Genomic DNA, 18,375 nt, shown 5'->3' with positions numbered 1-18,375 from the left:
CAAGCAAAATCTGTCCTGGTAAACTTTAGTGCAGAACCTATTATTAACAAAATCATTTTTCATTTCAGTAGACCCTTATAGCTTTGGTGATTCATTAGAAGAACTTCTGATACAGACCCGTGTCACCCTCAGAACTTTTTCTGCAACTTAAAGCATTTCTCTGAATGATAAATCTAGACAGCAAGGTAGTTCAGACAGCTTTGATTGCCAGAACAAGGAATCCAAAATGGTTGCTGTAAAAACCTAGCACTGAAAATAAAATGTTCTCACTAGCTGTGACATTCTAAGGTAGTATAAAAATCATACTGGGCTACATGTAACCTACTATTGAAGTCTCTGAAATTTATTAGATAGTGCAATCTGATAGAAAGTGTTGTTCCAGTGCTGTTCTTGAGCTTTTCTACCCACTGGAATTTTTATGCTTTAAGCCAGTGGTAGTCAACCTGGTCCCTACCGCCCACTAGTGGGCGTTCCAGCTTTGATTGTGGGCGGTAGGATTGTCGGATACTGAAGCACTTTCCTTTTTTTTTATTTAATTGACTTTTTAAAAAATTTTCATCCTACCTTTAATCACTGGTTGATGACAATCATTTGCAGATGACACCAAGTTGGCAGGAATAGCCAACACTCCAGAAGATAGGCTCAAGTTACAGAAAGATCTTGACAGACTTGAACATTGGGCGCTATCTAACAAAATGAAATTCAACAGTGAAAAAAGTAAGGTTCTACATTTAGGCCAAAAAAACAAAATGCACCAGTACTGTATATGTGGTACCTTGCTCAATAGTAGTACCTGTGAGAGGGATCTTGGAGTCCTAGTGGATAACCATTTAGATATGAGCCAGCAGTGTGCAGCAGCTGTTAAAAAAGCCTACACAGTTCTGGGCTGCATAAACAGAGGGATAAAATCAAGATCACGTGAAGTGTTAGTGCCACTTTATAATGCCTTGGTAAGGCCACACTTGGAATATTGCATCCAGTTTTGGTCGCCACGATGTAAAAAGATGTGGAGACTCTAGAAAGAGTGCAGAGAAGAGTAACAAAGATGATTAGGGGACTGGAGGATAAAACATATGAAGAACGGTTGCAGGAACTGGGTATGTCTAGTTTAACAAAAAGAAGGACTAGGGGAGACATGATAGCTGTGTTCCAATATCTCAGGGGCTGCCACAAAGAAGAGGGAGTCGGGCTGTTCTCCAAAGCACCTGAGGGTAGAACAAGAAGCAATGGGTGGAAACTGATCAAAGAAAGAAGCAACTTAGAACTAAGGAGAAATTTCCTGACAGTTAGAACAATTAATAAGTGGAACGACTTGCCTTCAGAAGTTGTGAATGCTCCAACACTGGAAATTTTTAAGAAAATGTTGGATAACCATCTGACTGAGATGGTGTAGGGTTTCCTGCCTGGGCAGGGGGTTGGACTAGAAGGCCTCCAAGGTCCCTTCCAACTCTGATGTTATGTTATGTATTTTATCAATATTCAGGGATTTTGTAAGATATCCAAGCTGTTTTTCTTAAAGATATTGACCTTTCATTTTCTACTGCTCTGGACTGAAGGACAACAGAAAAATAATTTCCAGATAATTTTGTAGCTTCTATTTAATATTGAATTTAAATCACTTTAACATAAAATATCTAACATGGCAGGGGAAAAAGCCTTCCAGTAACTTAGGTTAAAACTTTCTTTGTTGATGAAATATTAAAGTGAAACTAGGAATTGTCTAGAATGATGCACTGAATTTTAGGTGACTTTCAGGGCTCCACAAATATTTATCAGGTTCTAAGGCTGCTTCAGAAGCATTTTGATTTGCTCACATTTCTTGAAAACCCCATTTCTTGAAGATTTTCCAAAGGTGGGGTGGGTAATAAAATCAGCTTGGGAAAAGCAGGGAGAAATATTACAGTTCATTAGATCGTATAACATTTCTTGAGATGAATTGCTTGAATACTGCTGAGGTTTCCTTTACTGAATCCTCTGAAATGTTTTCTTGAGAAGTAGAATTTAGCAGCAGACATTAAGTTAACTGAGCATTTATTCTCTACAATACATTTTGCCTTGCTTGTAAATTAATGTTAGTTGAAATAGTAAAGAATTCTATCAGCTCTTTAATATCAAAAGGACAATTAGACATTTTTTTAAAAAATGAGATTGTAAAATAATACATTCAATTAAAACAAACTATTAAGGTTATATAGGCATTCCTTTGTTTCTTGAAAAACTATTTCTAAAATCATGTAATTTCATGGATATAATAGAAGTTGAATCTGGCAGGCAACTAAAATGTCAACCACGTATATTCTGCTTTAAATAATTTATTGGGTGTCTTATTCCTTTTGGCATTTGGTAGTATGTTGTGCATACTATGGAAATTATAAACTTCTAAATATGCTATCACACATTTTTGTAACACATATATTTATCTTACCAATCCTCACCTATTTGCACAAATTGCATATCCATTATGTTATTCTCTTTCAGAAAAAACAACACGATGCACAGGGCAGATGATTTTTAAAAAATAGAAAAGAAAAGTAATATCACACCATGCTATTCAATGCAGTTTCTGTAAAGTATTTGATTTTGATTTTCCCTTCTGATTCATATTAATATACTGATATATACGAATATACTGTAAAATAAACAAATGAATGAATGAATGAATGAATGAATGAATGAATGAATGAATGAATGAATGTTTTAGAATCTTTATCCTTGAGGAATTCAGTCTAAGTGTAAACTCTTGGAGCATGTAGCAAACTTATTTTAGCCAAAATAAGAAGAGTGCTCCTTTGAAAGCATCAGCAAAATTATATACTTTTATATAGAAATAAATTATAGAGGTAGAGACAATATTGTATCCACTGATGCATCCTTTGCCAATGATGCAGTTATAGAATTCTATTTTAGAAGAATTGACAAAAAAATTAGTATAAACTTGTTAAGGGCAATCTGGGTTCACAACCAAGGTTGTGGACTGTTGAGCAGAGTACTCGACGCATGAAAACGACTGAGACTGGTTGTATACAATAACAGTCACTTGCAGACAAACTGGGGTTTGATATTCCTTTACTTTTAGGGAAAAGGCAAAGTCGTAGTCCAAAAACAATCCAGGTCATACACATATAAAGCCAGTCAGGGATGTTACAAATATAAAGTCTTCTTACCAACATAGACTTGCACAACAAACAAGGTCTTCTTTCAGGTCAGCAAAACACAGTTCAATTCACAACAGTCAGTATCTTGAGGAATCAATAATTAGCCATGATCAAGCAACGATCATACAGCTCAAATGTACAGTTGCAGCATGTCATCAGGTAACAATGCTGTAGCGTCCCTGTAGATTCCCCACAAGCCATAATTTAGTTTTCCTTTTATACATTGGCTACAGAGCTCAACCAATCAGGATGCTTGCATGATGCAGCACAGCCTTAAAGCAATATCATGCCTTTCTACAAATATACATAGTTAGTTTATATATTGCCTGGCCAACTAGTTAGGCAAATAACAATTTCCTGACATAACTTTAAAATGTTTTTCAGAGCCTCACATTTTTTGTTTTACTCTTAAAACACAAGTACGGGATTGTTGTTTTTTGGCCACACTGAGGTTTATTAAATTAATTATATTAACATTGCATTCTTGGTTAGAGAAATAAACCTTTTGTGTTAAAAATCATTGTGTCTTTAAACTATGGTTAAAGCAATGATGGGTTTTATCAACTACTACCATAAATTATAGCCTGATCTAGTATGATGCCTGTAATTTCTTTTTCATTTTAACTTTTGAAAGGCTTTTGAAAACATAGGTTTTCATTCACTAAATAAATAGTCAAGATAAGGAACAGTGTTATCTAGACCACAGATTGCTACTAGGAGTAAGTCTAAATCTACATAAATATAAATTTACAGCTTTACAGTATGAGGTGATTTTGCAGCTTTGCAGTTTATTACATTTCAAAAACTTAATATAGTGACTATGGAATGAACATATAATACAGTTGTTTTAGCAGAAACACTAAGGAAAGAAACCATATTCATCTATTCTGGTAGATCCTGCTTCCAACAGCTGCACCCCTCACCCAACCTTGCCATCTCCTCCAATGTGTAATATAGAAGCTCAGCATACAGGAAAGGAAAGTGCTATCACCAGAGTTATTCTCAAAAACAAAATTCATGGAATGTATTCATATAAAACTTTTTGCAATTAAGGAATGATACAGGAATTGACAGTTCTGTCATCAAATCAACATGACCCTTTCAAACAGTTGCTCAAATCACAGTCTTTGGACACGACAATTGTGGCTTGACAAAGAAATCACACTTCATTGTTGCTCAGATTTTTGTTTTTGAGTGGGTGTGAGTCTGATGGTGCTCTCACCTTGAAATGGCCAATTTCCATTTGTTGGAGTATTCACATTTCAATTCCTATCTTTACTCTTTATATGATTTTATATTCTGCTTAAAGAAAACACATATTTAGAAAACAAATATTAAGTTTTATTTAGTTGTCATATTTCATTACATTATAAGTAAATGTTTAAAAAAATTGTTGTGCAAGGTGGAATTAAAGAGCCTTTCCCACTCATTTACAGAAATAAAGAGCTGGACACGATAAAGGTGCTGTCAACTTTGGAAGCCATATTAGGCCAGAAGCTTCCGTGCTGCCATTTTCTCATGTGTGGGAAAATAGGAGGGGGGAGGATTTAGTAGCGGGGTTGTCTTTAAACATAATAGCATTCTTCCTGTTGGTCAAGGTCAGGCCAATCCTGCATCTGGAGAAGGAGTGATCGGAGTGCTATCTCGAGATGGGACAGTTGGCAATTGGAAACATGTGATCAACTGAGGAATGAGGGGATGGTTTTGGGGGTTTTGATTTACTGAGGGGAAACCCAGACCTCTCAGATTCAGGTTTTCCCAGATGTGCCAGTTTACCTATCCTAGTAAATAGAACTTTGAAAGATGCCTGCTTCAGAGTTTTTACTTCGAGTTGGCGGGGGGATTTTCTGGAACGCTGACAGGTGCAGAATTTGGCCTATTAAGTATTTTTATACCAGCAAAATTATACAAGGAAAATAATGAATGCACTTATAATCAAACTTACTTAAATTGTGAAAACATGAGCCAAATAATTTTGAATTCACTGCTAAGGTATATGTAAGAGACATGGGAACAGAAATAAAACTTTTATCTTTATTTATTTATAATAAATAAAATAAATATTCATTAATCTTTAATAAAATATAATAAAATTTATTATTATAAAATCAATTATATTTATTTTTTGTTCAAGGCAACAAACAACCAATACATGTTGTTCCTCCTATTTTGCTCACCACAACAACAACCCTATGAGGTGTGAGAGAGTAGATGGCCCGTGATTACCCAGTTGGCTTCCATGGCTAACATACGACTTGAACTCAAGGCCTTTCAACTTTCAGAGAAGTCACCTGTTTAGATAAGACATGGTGTCTAATTTATAGAACAACCAATATTTATCTTCCTGTATTAATCTTATTCCCAAATTAAAACATATATCTCCATGCTATATTTTTAAAAATCGTGCAAAGCCTCCCTGCTGTTATAACAAATTCTCCATAAGATTATTTACTGTGTAGCTTATTGAGTCTTAAAATAACCCAAGGCTTTTTTTTCTGAGCTGCAGAATACAGAAATTCAACATTTAGATATCACTATTAATAAAGGATAATCTATATGGATCTTCTGGGGGAGAGCTTTTCTCTAGGGATTTGCACTGTTCCCTATAAATTCCAAAATGCTTTCTTTGAGAAGCAGATAAATTCAGCTTACTCAAGCAAAGACGAAATAAGTTCTTGTTCCCAGTTTGAAAATTATGGGAAGACAACATAAATGACTAATGCATACTGTATTTCAGATATGATCACCTGCAACCTCTGAATTACTTTTTTTGCATTTGTCAGAGCCCATCATCCTGTACCATGGGATAACAGAATTTTGGAACCCAATTTCCAGTCATTTCATAACTGGGAACATAGAATATCTGAAAGGAAATCTAAAAGATTTAACATATCTCTCAGTTAAAAGGTAAAGGTAAAGGTTTCCCCTGTCCAGTCATATCCGACTCTAGGGAGCAGTGCTCATCTCCCCCTCTTAACTGAGGAAGCCATTGTGGTCTGAAGACCCTTTCCGTGGTCATGTGGCAAGCATGAATGAGATGCACAGAATGCTGTTTCTTCTCACCAAACTGGGACCAAGAAGTTCCTATTTATCTATTCACATGTGCATGCATTCAAACAAAGTAAACATAAAAGATTGAACATATCTCTCAGTTATTCACTTTCCTTACTTCCCTATTTCCAAGACTCTACCTCCAAACTAACATTTTATTAATGATCAGCTTCAATAGGAAGCATGTATTTGGAGTGCACTATCTGGAATGCATAAAAAATACATAGAACAGTGTGACATATCAAAGACTTTAATGTTTAACTCCAAAGTAGGGGACCAAGTCAGTGAGAAATACTAGGAGCAGTGTTTCACCCGTATCTGGAGGACCACAGAATTTCATTCTTGATCTATGTGGTTAATACAAAAATTTATGCAATGGTAATTGGGCACATCAAGTTGTGCTTTCTTATCAATTAATAAAAGTTATCTTGAGTCTAGGCAAGTTGCCAACAAATGCTATTTGCATTAAGATATTGGGAAGCCAAGCAATGTGAAGCAATGGTCCCATTGCAGATTAATTATTAACCTAACTGTTAGTTAGCTTTTGTGACTGTAGCCATATTAATTAATTAACAATTGGGTTAATCAAGATAGCTAGCCAAAGTAATTTGTTGAAATAAATATTTTATTATAATGGCCATCAATCAAGCAAAGAAAATACTGTAATAATTTCCTTGCTATTAAAAGCTACTGTAGTAGTCCATTAATATATATTTAAAGATCACTCCATTTTTAGAGTTTTACATTTGCTATTGAATAGGAAGAGTATTTTCAGTCATTCATCTAATTATTGATAAGTTTTCTTTATTTAAATTGCCCCATAGGCAACAATTCCATCCATCAATTTAACCTTTTAAACTGATTTTTTTTGTCTTCTTTAAAAAAAAGTTTTTTTATTTAATATAATTTCATGTTATTCATATTTGAAGAAGTTATACTGGATATACAAGACCAGTTATTTAAAACCTTAATCAATGTTGACCTTGGTCATAAAGATTATCCTAGATTTCTACATGGTAGACCAAAGAGCTACTATTAATTGTGGGAACTGAATGAAAATTATGCAAGCTTAAATGCTGATCAGATTACCAAACAGGGGTGAAATGCTCTCAGTTTGGACCGGTTCAGCTGAACCGGTAGTGATGGCAGTTGGTGGTTCAGAGAACCGGTAGAGATGGCAGCTCGAGGCTCTGCCCACCTGCCCGGTTGTTGTTACTTCCTGGTTTTAACAAGGAAGTAACCTGTTTTTTACCTTCTGCGCATGTGCAGAAAGGTTTGTGAATGTGCAGAGGGTTGGTGCGTGCATGTGATGCAAGCAAAGCGAGTGTGTGTGCGCAGCACGTGCACTTCCGAACCAGTAGGGAAGGTAAGTAGATTTCACCCCTGTTACCAACCTCTACTATGCTTCAACAGTGAAGCAGAGAAGGATTTGTGTATGGAAAGTGGGACAATCTGAGGCCATGTGAAACAGCAGAAGGCTGACTGCCAGTTCTGGATCAAGTTTAAGATATACCTTATATGAGTGCCACATTGCTTTTTGGGAGATTATTTCTCTCTAGTTCTGAACTTGATTTAGTACATTTGGTTTTTTAAAAAATAAGTTATCTTCACCTCTTCTGGTGAAAGGAATCTATGGTAGAAGAGCTCTTTGGGGCCAAGAGATTATTTTTGGAACCAGGAGGATCTACTTCCCTTCCATTCCAGATCCCCACTCCAAGCACCCATGGATGGCAAAAGAAGTTGGGGAGACAACAGTTTTTCTTCCAACTCTCTGATCCTACAGAATAGTCATTCTAGATCCAATGTCCTGCTTTTCCTATCACCCATGGTCAAAGAGATCTTTCTTCCCCCTTGCTTCCCATTACTTCTCTTGACCTAGGAGTTGCATAATTGGAATATAGCTACAGAAAAGGTCTAACCTGTCAAAATTCTATAAGTGGGAGCATCTATAAAGAGAACTTGCAGTGCAATTGTATATTCTGAAATGCATTCATATTGGAGAAAAAGTTGTTTCAACTATTTTGATCCCAAAAATCTTAATTTCACTGGAATTTTACTTTGCATTATCATGAATTTGTAACCAAAATTGAATATTTAAAGCTGATTATAACTCTTGAAAGTTTCTACAGTTCCAAAAAACTCAAAGGGCAGACTCAATGGATCTTTTTCTGTAATCAGTTTTCTATGTTTCTGCCTAGTTTGCATATATATCTGTACTATATTTCTGAACTAGATGTAGTTTGGCATGTACATTTGAACATTTATAGGATGAAGTAACACTTTTTCCATTTCTTTTCTCTCTCACAGTTGATTGGCTTTGTTTATGCCTGTTATGTGATTAGTATTTTTATGGAAGAAGAGGACAGCAGTAAATACTGATATACACCTCCCAATCTCTGGAGCCACAACTTTGGGGTGAGACATAATATTGCTCTCATAGAAATTTTTGGAAATATAAAAGTACATTTGAAAAAAAAAGGAACAACATTATTCTTCTCTTTAAAATAAGTAGATTTCTTTTAATTCTGCCCGTATAATATGGCCAATACACACCAATAAGATTAAGTATTTTATTTGTTGTTCTTCTAATCCGTACTATGCTCATATTAATGTTTTATTCTATTTTTAATTTTATGTGATTCTCCATAGTGTGGTGATCGGAGGTGCCAGGCTGGGTTATTCTAGGCTCTAGCTCTACGAACTTAGTTGAAAACTTCTGAGGTTCCGCCTCCCTGGTGACGTTCCTCAGTTTTTTTCAACTTATTCTCAGCTATGGACACTATTTTCTTCACTCCAGAGCTTTAGAGCCGAGTTTACATTTTATTATTTCCTATTAAATCTTCCTTAAAAGAGTGATATACATTCTAAAAGGTATTTTAGAACAGGGATCTTCAACCCCCAGGACACAGACTAGTACCGGTCCATAGACTGTTAGAAACTGGCTACACAGCTGGAGATGAGTGGCAGGCGAACTAGTGAAACCAAAGCCATCTCCTTCCCCAGTCTGTAAGAAAGTTGTCTTCCATGAAACCAGTCCCTGGTGCCAAAAAGTTTGGGGACCACTAATTCACAGCAGTAATAATCTCTGGTGGACATACTTTACCATTAGTATTAGGCATGGGAGCTTGATGGACAATTCTATTTTTACTCCAGCAGTAATTTCTGAAATACAATTTAATCTGGTATACGTATCAAAGCTATTGTGCACTTGTCCTCTATTTTCTTGTCCTCTGAGGTGCATTTTATTGGTTTTGAAAAGATGAGAGGTCTGACAGATGATGCCAAGTTCTTTTAAAAGGGGCAAAAACAATTTGGATAGATAATTTCCTTCTAATGGTACCAATTCCTTCTGTTCTGTTCTACTCTACTTATTTTACAATTCAGCCTGATTCTTGAAAAATAATATTGTTTTGTTATATTCTTCATACTTTGTTAACTTCTACATTGTTAATGTCTACAACTTCAAACAAACATTTGTATACATACGTAAAATACACACAAACATGCATACAAAACTTTGTTTTGGAAATCATGGACATTGTATATAAAACGTCCGTTTAATTCAGCATAAACCAAACCTTCAATTATTGGCCTTTAATATTTCATGAAGAGAAATAGATTTGCATAATTTTCAAATTCTTGAACTAAATCTGCCAAGAAGGCTTAAAAAATAGTCATCATCACTTCTTCTGCAAGGCTTAAGAAAGTATTGATCAGTATATTTCCAAGAGCAATAAACATATAAAGAAATGTTCTATCAAGCCATTGTTTTCCTGGCTTTGATGTCATACTACTATTGAAATAGGAATATACTGCATTTCTCATTTTAGAGGCTTTCATGTACACATGATTCTTTTGAGAAGTAAGATTTTAGTGGGAAAGGCAAGAGATTGTTGCCATATGATCCCAGGAAAGGACACAGCTGCTTTCATGAATTGCTAAAAGGTACTATGTCTGCATTTCAATGTCACCCTAAATTAGCTTTTTGGAATAAAATCCAAAAACTTCAGACTGAAGTTCAAAGTGATTAACTTTATTTTTAAGAAATATGACAAACCCAGTACATTCCAAACATCATTTTCTGCCTTGTTGTTTATTGCAACTAGGCTGTTATCATTTAATAAATATATTCAATCTAGTATCATTTTGAAAAATCACTTCTTCCTGGCTGCAAGAATGTTATCTGAACAATGCAGCCTTGTTTTTCATTCAGCACTCTTGGTCAGATAGAAGTTACATCATACACAGCTATGTATGAAATTGAATAGATTTGAACTTAATAAATCAGATCCTACACCCTAAATTAATATCTTAATTATATACTTGGGATTTGCTTTAAATTTCCAACCTATGTTTTTTAAAAAAAACATTTTTAAAAAACATGTGTGTTTAAGAATTATACAAATAAAATTAGTTTATTATTTCAAGTATATTAGTTTTGTAATGAGGGAAATATTGCTGTTTAGAAAGTTTTAAAATTCTAAATGAGAAACCTCTTCCTCTTTATGGAAGAAAGGAAGATATTAAGATACTGTGGCTAAGGTATTGAATGGGAATATTTTGGTACAAGCTGAACCTCAGCCATGGAAATTCCCTTGATCATTTGGAACCAGTTACTCTGCCTTACAGAGTTATTGTTATTCCCATGTAAGCTGCCATGAGCTTATAGAGGAAAAATAGGGTATAACTAATAATAAATATGAGAAGGGAAGAGGATATAGTTGATTCACAGACAACCAGCTTAACATTTATCTGTAGCATCTTTTCCTGCCATAGGATATTTGGACAGAAAATGAGCTGCCTGGAAAAATCTCAATATAAATATGAGGAAAAGAGAATAGCCACTATTGTATTTTATCGAGGACACCAAACAATTTCACTTAAAAAACGTAACATGAATGTGTGTGTATATAAAATAAAAATGGTTCTTTCGTAAAGAATAAAACTAAAATTTCATAAAAAGATAGGGAGAAAGAATTTTTTTTAAAAAAGCTAGATACATGTATTCTAATCTGAAATGCAGTTGTTATAGAAGACTGTTGAATGTCTCCATAGTTGAATGTATCTGTAACCAGTCAGTTTTAAGCATTTAAGTAATTACTACATTATGGTTCCATTGAAGAAACTATTAGGCACTACATATTCCTTAGAAATGTAAAAGGCAGTAAAATTTAAAAGGAACATGGACATGACCATTAGTTGACTCATTACAAATGAATTAATTGAAATATTTAGGCTAATCCACCATTCTTCAAGATGTTAAGAGTTACAAGAAATAGCTAGAAATCCATAGCCTATGCCACCCAATTTTTTCAGCAATCTCTCTTCCAAGAAAAGATCCTATATTAGAACTTTCTGCATTCATCAGCTAATTTTGTTCTTTTTTTAAAAAAAAATTACATTTACAACATTTGATAATTGCTGGGTAACAGCAATTTTAAAGGCAATGTACAATAATAAATAGTCACATAAATAGAGAGACATACTAAACAAGCCAATAAAACAGAAGATGCTAAAAACATCAGAGCAGTAAGAAAAGCAATTACAACTTCACGCAATAGCAGAAAATGCAGATAATGTTAAAAGTCAAATAAAATTAAAAAGCCTGAAGAAAGGACAAGTAGGGTAAGGCTGAAACTTATTGCCAATTATTGTATTTTCCAGGCATGGGGTCTCTCCCAAAGCATTTCTTCACTTTTTTCAGACCATATTCCAGTAGAAACCACAAGAAAATGTAACAGGGGTGTCAACTTGCATCGTCATAGCAGTGTCATGTGATGTATCGGGACTTTTTCCTCCTTCGCTAAACCGGGCATGGGCGTGTCAGCACGTGACGCATCCAGCCCAGTAGAACCACACAGCAGTTGACCAATAGAAAATACATCAGATTGTGCAGTGAGTAAAGAGTGAAAGGATACTACATTTCTTATGGCATAAACTTCAGGAAACTAGATTTAATGATTGAGACAGCTTCTTTGTTTAAAAAAACTTGGGAAAAAATATGACTTGACCAAGATTCAGATTTTACAGACTGATAAACTGAAAACTACTGGAGAAATGGTTGCTAAGGATACATTAACCTGACCTATCCCCATAGTAAAGCCAAATGGAAGCATATGTTGTCAAAAAAAGGCAAATAAATTGCAGAAAACTATGTAACAGACACCTTCTGAAAATAACCTTGTGGGAGATCGTAAGCTGTCAAGACAGTTCCTTATGAGTCACATTTTTAATGACACCGTATATTAATAGCTAGCTCTTCCTGCTACCCTTTTAATTGAAGAATTTTTTTGATGGAGAGCTAGGGGCAGAGTAGAGATATATAGAGCTTTTAGAGATGAGGGTTGCAATTTACTTGTTGGGGTCTGGTCCAACAAGTTGGTGCGACTTAAGAAAGAAATGATCAGGAACAGGACAAAAACTTAATATAAGACAGGCATTATATGTATGCCTGAGTCCCAATTTTACCATTTATTACCTTTCATAAAAAAATATTCTACAAAAGAACCACAAATATTATTTTATGTACACTAAGATTGTAATGTGGCTCCAAATAAGACCACTTTCATACATCAAAAGGTAAATATTTATGCTTAATATTAAAAATCTGTATCCCTTGTTTGCCCAAACAGGCAAATTACAATTTAATTTCCATAGAGCCAGATATGAGTTTTTCAATTGATAGTTCTCAGCTTTAATTCAACGTATCCTCCTATCCCTGGTTGGACATATTGAATTAAAACCTAGAAAACTTGTAGGTAAGGTCCGATCACTAGAGCAAAATTAATTTTACAACCACAGTGAAATTTAACTTGCAACTGGCATTAGATTACTAATGATTTAAGTAGCAATTACACACAAACACAGTTATGAAAGTGATTTAAAATGTACTGGTGTGATCACTTTTCTTTAAGAAGACTGTATTTAATATACCAATGACTGAAAAAAAATCCTGGTTTATTCAAGCATTTCTATACTGTCCATTAGTATGCAAAATGTAGAAGAATATTTATCTGTACTCCATAAAGCATTTCTTAAACAGGTTGATTTCATAGATCAGCTGTTCCAATTGACATGTGAAGGTCATTTTGAGTCCATTGGCCCTAAAGTAACTTCTAAGTCTTATGCCTCTCTGAAGCATGGTATCTCATATTCTTGACTTAGCCCCCACTGACAGCATGGAATATTTATCTTTGGGTGTAATGCACAGAGTGGGGACAAATATTGGGAGCTATTTATTTTGAGTGGTCCATCACTGCAGAAAATGTGATAAAGTGGAATTGGGTGTGACTATCAATCCAGCCTTTTGGAGATCAGATAATAGAAACTCTGTGTATGTACTGAAAGCATAAACAAAACCTTTACAGTTTTTTTAAATGTGTGCTGTCAAAATCAAAGCGGAATTCACTTCTCAATAGTTGGACCCCAAACTCTGAAACCAAAATCTTCCCAAAATCCTCAAAGCTTTAACCAAAGACTATCTACTATTGACCTCACTCCATTCCTAAGAGGTCTGTAAGGGGTGTGCATAAGAGCACCAAAGTGCCTACCGTTCCTGTCCTAATGTTCCCCTTGATCATATACAACTCGTATAATTTTTCATGCTTATATATATGCTTATATGTCGTATAGTTATTATATACCGTTGTGACAAAATAAATAAATAAATAAATAAATAAATAAATAAATAAATAAATAAATAAATAAATAAATAAATACATAAATTGAAATGAAATGAAATTGCGAAATAGCTGTAACGAGCGAGTTCAAGAGCTCTTTTGTGGTAGACTTGTATGAAATGAACATATTCTGCAGTTATTTCACAGAATTGCAGCAACTTGCTCTATTTTGACCATTCAATTGAAAGCAACAAAGCAGGAGCAACTTGCCTCATTCTTCAAGAAAAATGGCCCAAGCACAAGTATGAAAGCTGCTTGGCTGAAATGACTCAATAATTTCTGATGCTTTGGAATTGCGAAAGACAGTTTCTTCTCTTCAGTGAGCTTTTCAAAGTTGATCAAAACTATGTCAAAGCTAGATGCTCCTTTGAAGTATCTAGTTTCATAGTTTCTGCCCCCAGGTCTACACTGCCCACTTCAGCGGTGGGTTGCTGTCTGTTTGCTGAATCAGTAGCAGCGGCAGCGGCGGAAGGCTTCGCCCATGAGCACCCATGCACCCACAAGTGAACCAGTAGCAAACTGAATTGACTCCTTGTGTTATGTGTTTGGATTTTGAAAGGACAATTAAAATTACAATTCTGGTTACATTCAAAAATTATTTATACTATGCCTGTATACTATTTTATTCTGCATTTTAGAGTTTTAATACGTTTATAGATTAACCTATCAAAAACGTATGGAAGAGCGATATTAAATCAATATTAAAAATGATTAAACATTGATCTTCTAATTCTTTTAGAGACAAGGTTTTTTTTTAATTTATCCTTAGTAGAGGCTTTATCTTTATTGAAGTACTGAAGTAAAAATGGAAATATTAGACCTTTCTAACAATTAAAACATTTAAATGGTTAGGACTTCCAAACCATCTTTCCCTTGTAACCATCTAGCTAGCTAGCTAACTATCCTTGGAAGCAGTTTGTCTGTAGGATGTTAGGGACTATGTGGGAGAGTCTTTGCTTAGATACAGAACATTTTAGCTTTAATACCTAATGCTGCCATTCTAAACTGAAGAACAGAAAATATAAAATACCTCTGCCTCATACCCTTCAGCTACTACATTGTAATATTTTTCTAGTAGGAAAAAATATATGGGTTTAGATGAAGAAACTGACCTGATTTAAGACCGTCTCCTAGGTGTTTATTATTGCAAAATATCTGAGACGTACAATAAACAAGCAGCATTTTCTAAGAGCCTTACATCTCTGTGCAGTTCTAGAGTGCTAATGGACTCCAAAGAACAAAGAATTTCAATGATCAAGGTTAAAAAAAAAACTTAAGAGCCAAGCTGCAGAAAACAATTTAGTAATCTGTGCTATCCACCAGTTTCTTGATGCTTATTTGTCTGATGTGTGGCAATCTGTCCACTTGGCTTCACAATAAGATAATTGGTATTGGTATTTGATACAAATGGACCAGGACAGCTGCTATTTTCAAAAGTAATGGGCCTTTTACTACCTAAATTGTGAAAAACCCAACTGTCTTTGAGCTAAAAGCTAGAAGACAAAAAGAACTGTGTTTGCTACCTTTCATGGATGCCATGACCTGGCTGAAGTCATATCGCTAGAAACATTTAGCAACAAGCAAGAATCAAAATGCCCAAAAACTCAGCTGCTGTCTGATAGAACATATAGCTGATTAAGCCAGCCTAGCATTTCTGGAGCCTGCTACTTTCTGACTGTCCTTTCTATAGGGCTATGTGGTCTAACTTCCAGATCAGGATCTGAGCCAGATTGAGGAGTCCTTGGAGTAGAAAGCAAGATAGGAATTCATTTCACAGTGTTAGCACTTATGAGATTGGCAATTTCTGGAAAAATCTACCTCCTGTTTTATCCAGACATATCAGAAGCAGGAGCGTGACAGTTAAGACCTGAAAGCATCCTTTAAATCCTTTAATTTTTCAGCACTTCAGCTGTTGAGTTATTCATTTAGTTTTCAATTACTTCCTATATTTAAATCCCCAGGGGATATAAAAGTAGAAGGAACAAATAAACTATTTTGTTAAAAATGAATTTTGTATGCATGGAGTTATAAGTGAATTCTTTTTCTTCATTATTATAAATTATTTGTCTCTGCACATTGAGCATGCAAGATTATAATTGCACAAAGCTAAATGTGCATTGCTTAGATCACTTGTTGTCAAACCTTGTTGTAACCTCTGTTTAGTTTACTTGTAGAAATCAAGAGCCACATACCTCTTTGACCCAATGCAGGAAAATATTAAACTAATATTCCAAATTAGTTTAATTTGGAATATTGGAGTACTCCAAACTAACAATAACATTGCTCTAAGGTAAAGATTCCCCTTGCACATATGTGCTAGTCGTTCCTGACTCTAGGGGGCGGTGCTCATCTCCGTTTCAAAGCCGAAGGCCAGCGCTGTCCGGAGACGTCTCCATGGTCATGTGGCCAGCATGACTCAATGCCAGAGGCGCACAGAACACTGTTACGTTCCCACCAAAGATGGTCCCTATTTATTTGCATTTTTTACATGCTTTCGAACTGCTAGGTAGGCAGAAGCTGGGACAAGTAACGGGAGCTCACCCCATTACGCAGTGCTAGGAATTTGAACTGCTGAACTGCCGACCTTTCGATCGACAAACTCAGCGTCTTAGCCATTGAGTCACCATGTCCCTGCTAACATTGCTCTACTAATCCAAAATAGGCATTCGATTACTTTCAAAATTTGTTGAAATCTAGGAAGAGTGTTGTTATTTTCTTCTTTCCTTGCAAATTTTATTTCTTTTGAAGGTGTTGTTGATTGTTTTGTGTCTTCCTTTTTTATTATGATGAAGGTGTCAACTACATACTGGATTCATATTTTTTGTTATATATGTGGGAGTGCTACAGTTTCTAGATGCTGTACTATGGTCTTTGCTATGAGTCTGGATATATAATGTATTTAACTAGATCAGCTATTATGTACCACTGCTCCCACTGATTATTTTACTAGTTCAGATCTATGGGCACACTGATAATGTTACCTAGTTGGGTAAGGAAACATTTGGAAGCATACAATCAACTTCATAAAGCATCAAGGACTCCACAGTCTCTGAATAGACACAGGCTTGGCACTTTTTCAGAAGAGCATTATACCCATCTTCAGAAGTAGCAATGTTTTCAGAAGTTAGCCAGGTTAACAAGTAGTTAAACTTCCTTCCCAACCTTTTCTTCTCAGGTAACTTGTGTATTCTCATTTCAGGTTAAAAGAAAGAATCAGCACTGATGCAGTGCTTATGCTTAGCAGTATTATGAGGAGGAACCAGGCTTTGCAACAAAAGCCCAATTGTGCAAGACTATCTCACAGAAGAAACATGGCTTCATTATGTTCAACCTGGACTATGGATTCCTCTCCTGACATGTGGCTGCATTTCTCAGTCACCACCTGAGATTCCTTATTAGTGTTGTAAATGAAGCCTTCTTAGATAATCTTGAATTTTTCTTTACTCACTTTTATGACAACTTGTACATTGTAACTTTTTCCTTTTTGAAGTTTTTAAAACAAAATATCTAGTGTTTATGGCATGAAAACAGTGGAGCGTGTGAAAGAGTCCTCTTTTTCCAGAATTTTACATAGTTTTGGAGTAAGACAACTGTACTGTATTTGCATGTGCTAGTAATTATTTGCCATACACAGACCCACACACATACTTCCCCTAAAAGCTCTCCGTTCTGATGAAATGAGCAGGAGGGAAGGCAAGAATGATAAAATTTTGACATCCAACTAAATTAAACATTAGCCTTCTCTATAGAATCCCACTTAATTACAGGCATACTGTAGGAATTGATCAGGAAAAGTGGTTTTCCAATTGTTACAATGATCAACATCATTGAACTCAAGTCTATGCATGATTGCTCCAATGTAAGCCTCACTTAGTTCAATTGTGTTTTTCACCCAATGACAATGGCATAAGGTAATTTGCATATGCCTTTGCTTCGCCCATATGCCTTTCTGATTCCAAGATGCATTTCTTATACTGTAGCTGTTATAATTGTCAAAAGTATTTCATTCTTCAGAATTCAGGGCAGATGTGTGTAATTTGCACATATTTTTTTAAAAAAAATTCTCCTTAGAAGGAGCCAAACATGAATGTGTACAATACTGGGATCAAGGGGAGGCACCAACTACAGCCTTATAAGCCTCAGAAAATTCATGATGGCCTTAATGTAAAAGCTGAACAGAAGGCATTCATTGTGAAGATATGTACAAAAAAAATGTAAATTTATCTGTAAATAACTTTAGAATATGTATTAATGTGGCATTTTGACTTCTTCCAATTATATAAAAAGGGAGGCATAAAAGTGTTTTTTTTTCCTGTGGATATTTGGTGCTCTATGAATTAGGCCTTTGTTCTTCATCCTTTTCTGGATACTATATGAAAATATCTAGTCTTTATGCTCTACAAAATCATCCTGTCTCATTGTGCACTTATTTTGTTTCTCTGGTTCACCTTTGGGATCAGTTTGGGAAGGAACAGTGAACTATTCTCATC

General features: G+C 35.1%; 1 protein-coding gene across 1 annotated transcript in view; it reads left to right on the top strand.

The window, feature by feature from the left end:
- Positions 1-18,114, top strand: part of NKAIN3 (sodium/potassium transporting ATPase interacting 3) — a 143,819-nt gene extending 125,705 nt beyond the window's left edge. The window contains exons 5-6 of the mRNA XM_058178523.1: positions 8,514-8,621; positions 17,085-18,114. Coding sequence (XP_058034506.1) covers positions 8,514-8,585 — 72 coding nt within the window. The 3' untranslated portion in view covers positions 8,586-8,621; positions 17,085-18,114. The remainder of the gene's footprint in view (positions 1-8,513; positions 8,622-17,084) is intronic.
- The last annotated feature ends 261 nt before the right edge of the window (positions 18,115-18,375 follow it).

The sequence above is a fragment of the Ahaetulla prasina genome, chromosome 3, assembly GCF_028640845.1.
Source record: "Ahaetulla prasina isolate Xishuangbanna chromosome 3, ASM2864084v1, whole genome shotgun sequence".
In the NCBI taxonomy this organism is placed as follows: domain Eukaryota; kingdom Metazoa; phylum Chordata; class Lepidosauria; order Squamata; family Colubridae; genus Ahaetulla; species Ahaetulla prasina.
This window is presented reverse-complemented; position numbering and strand designations above follow the sequence as displayed.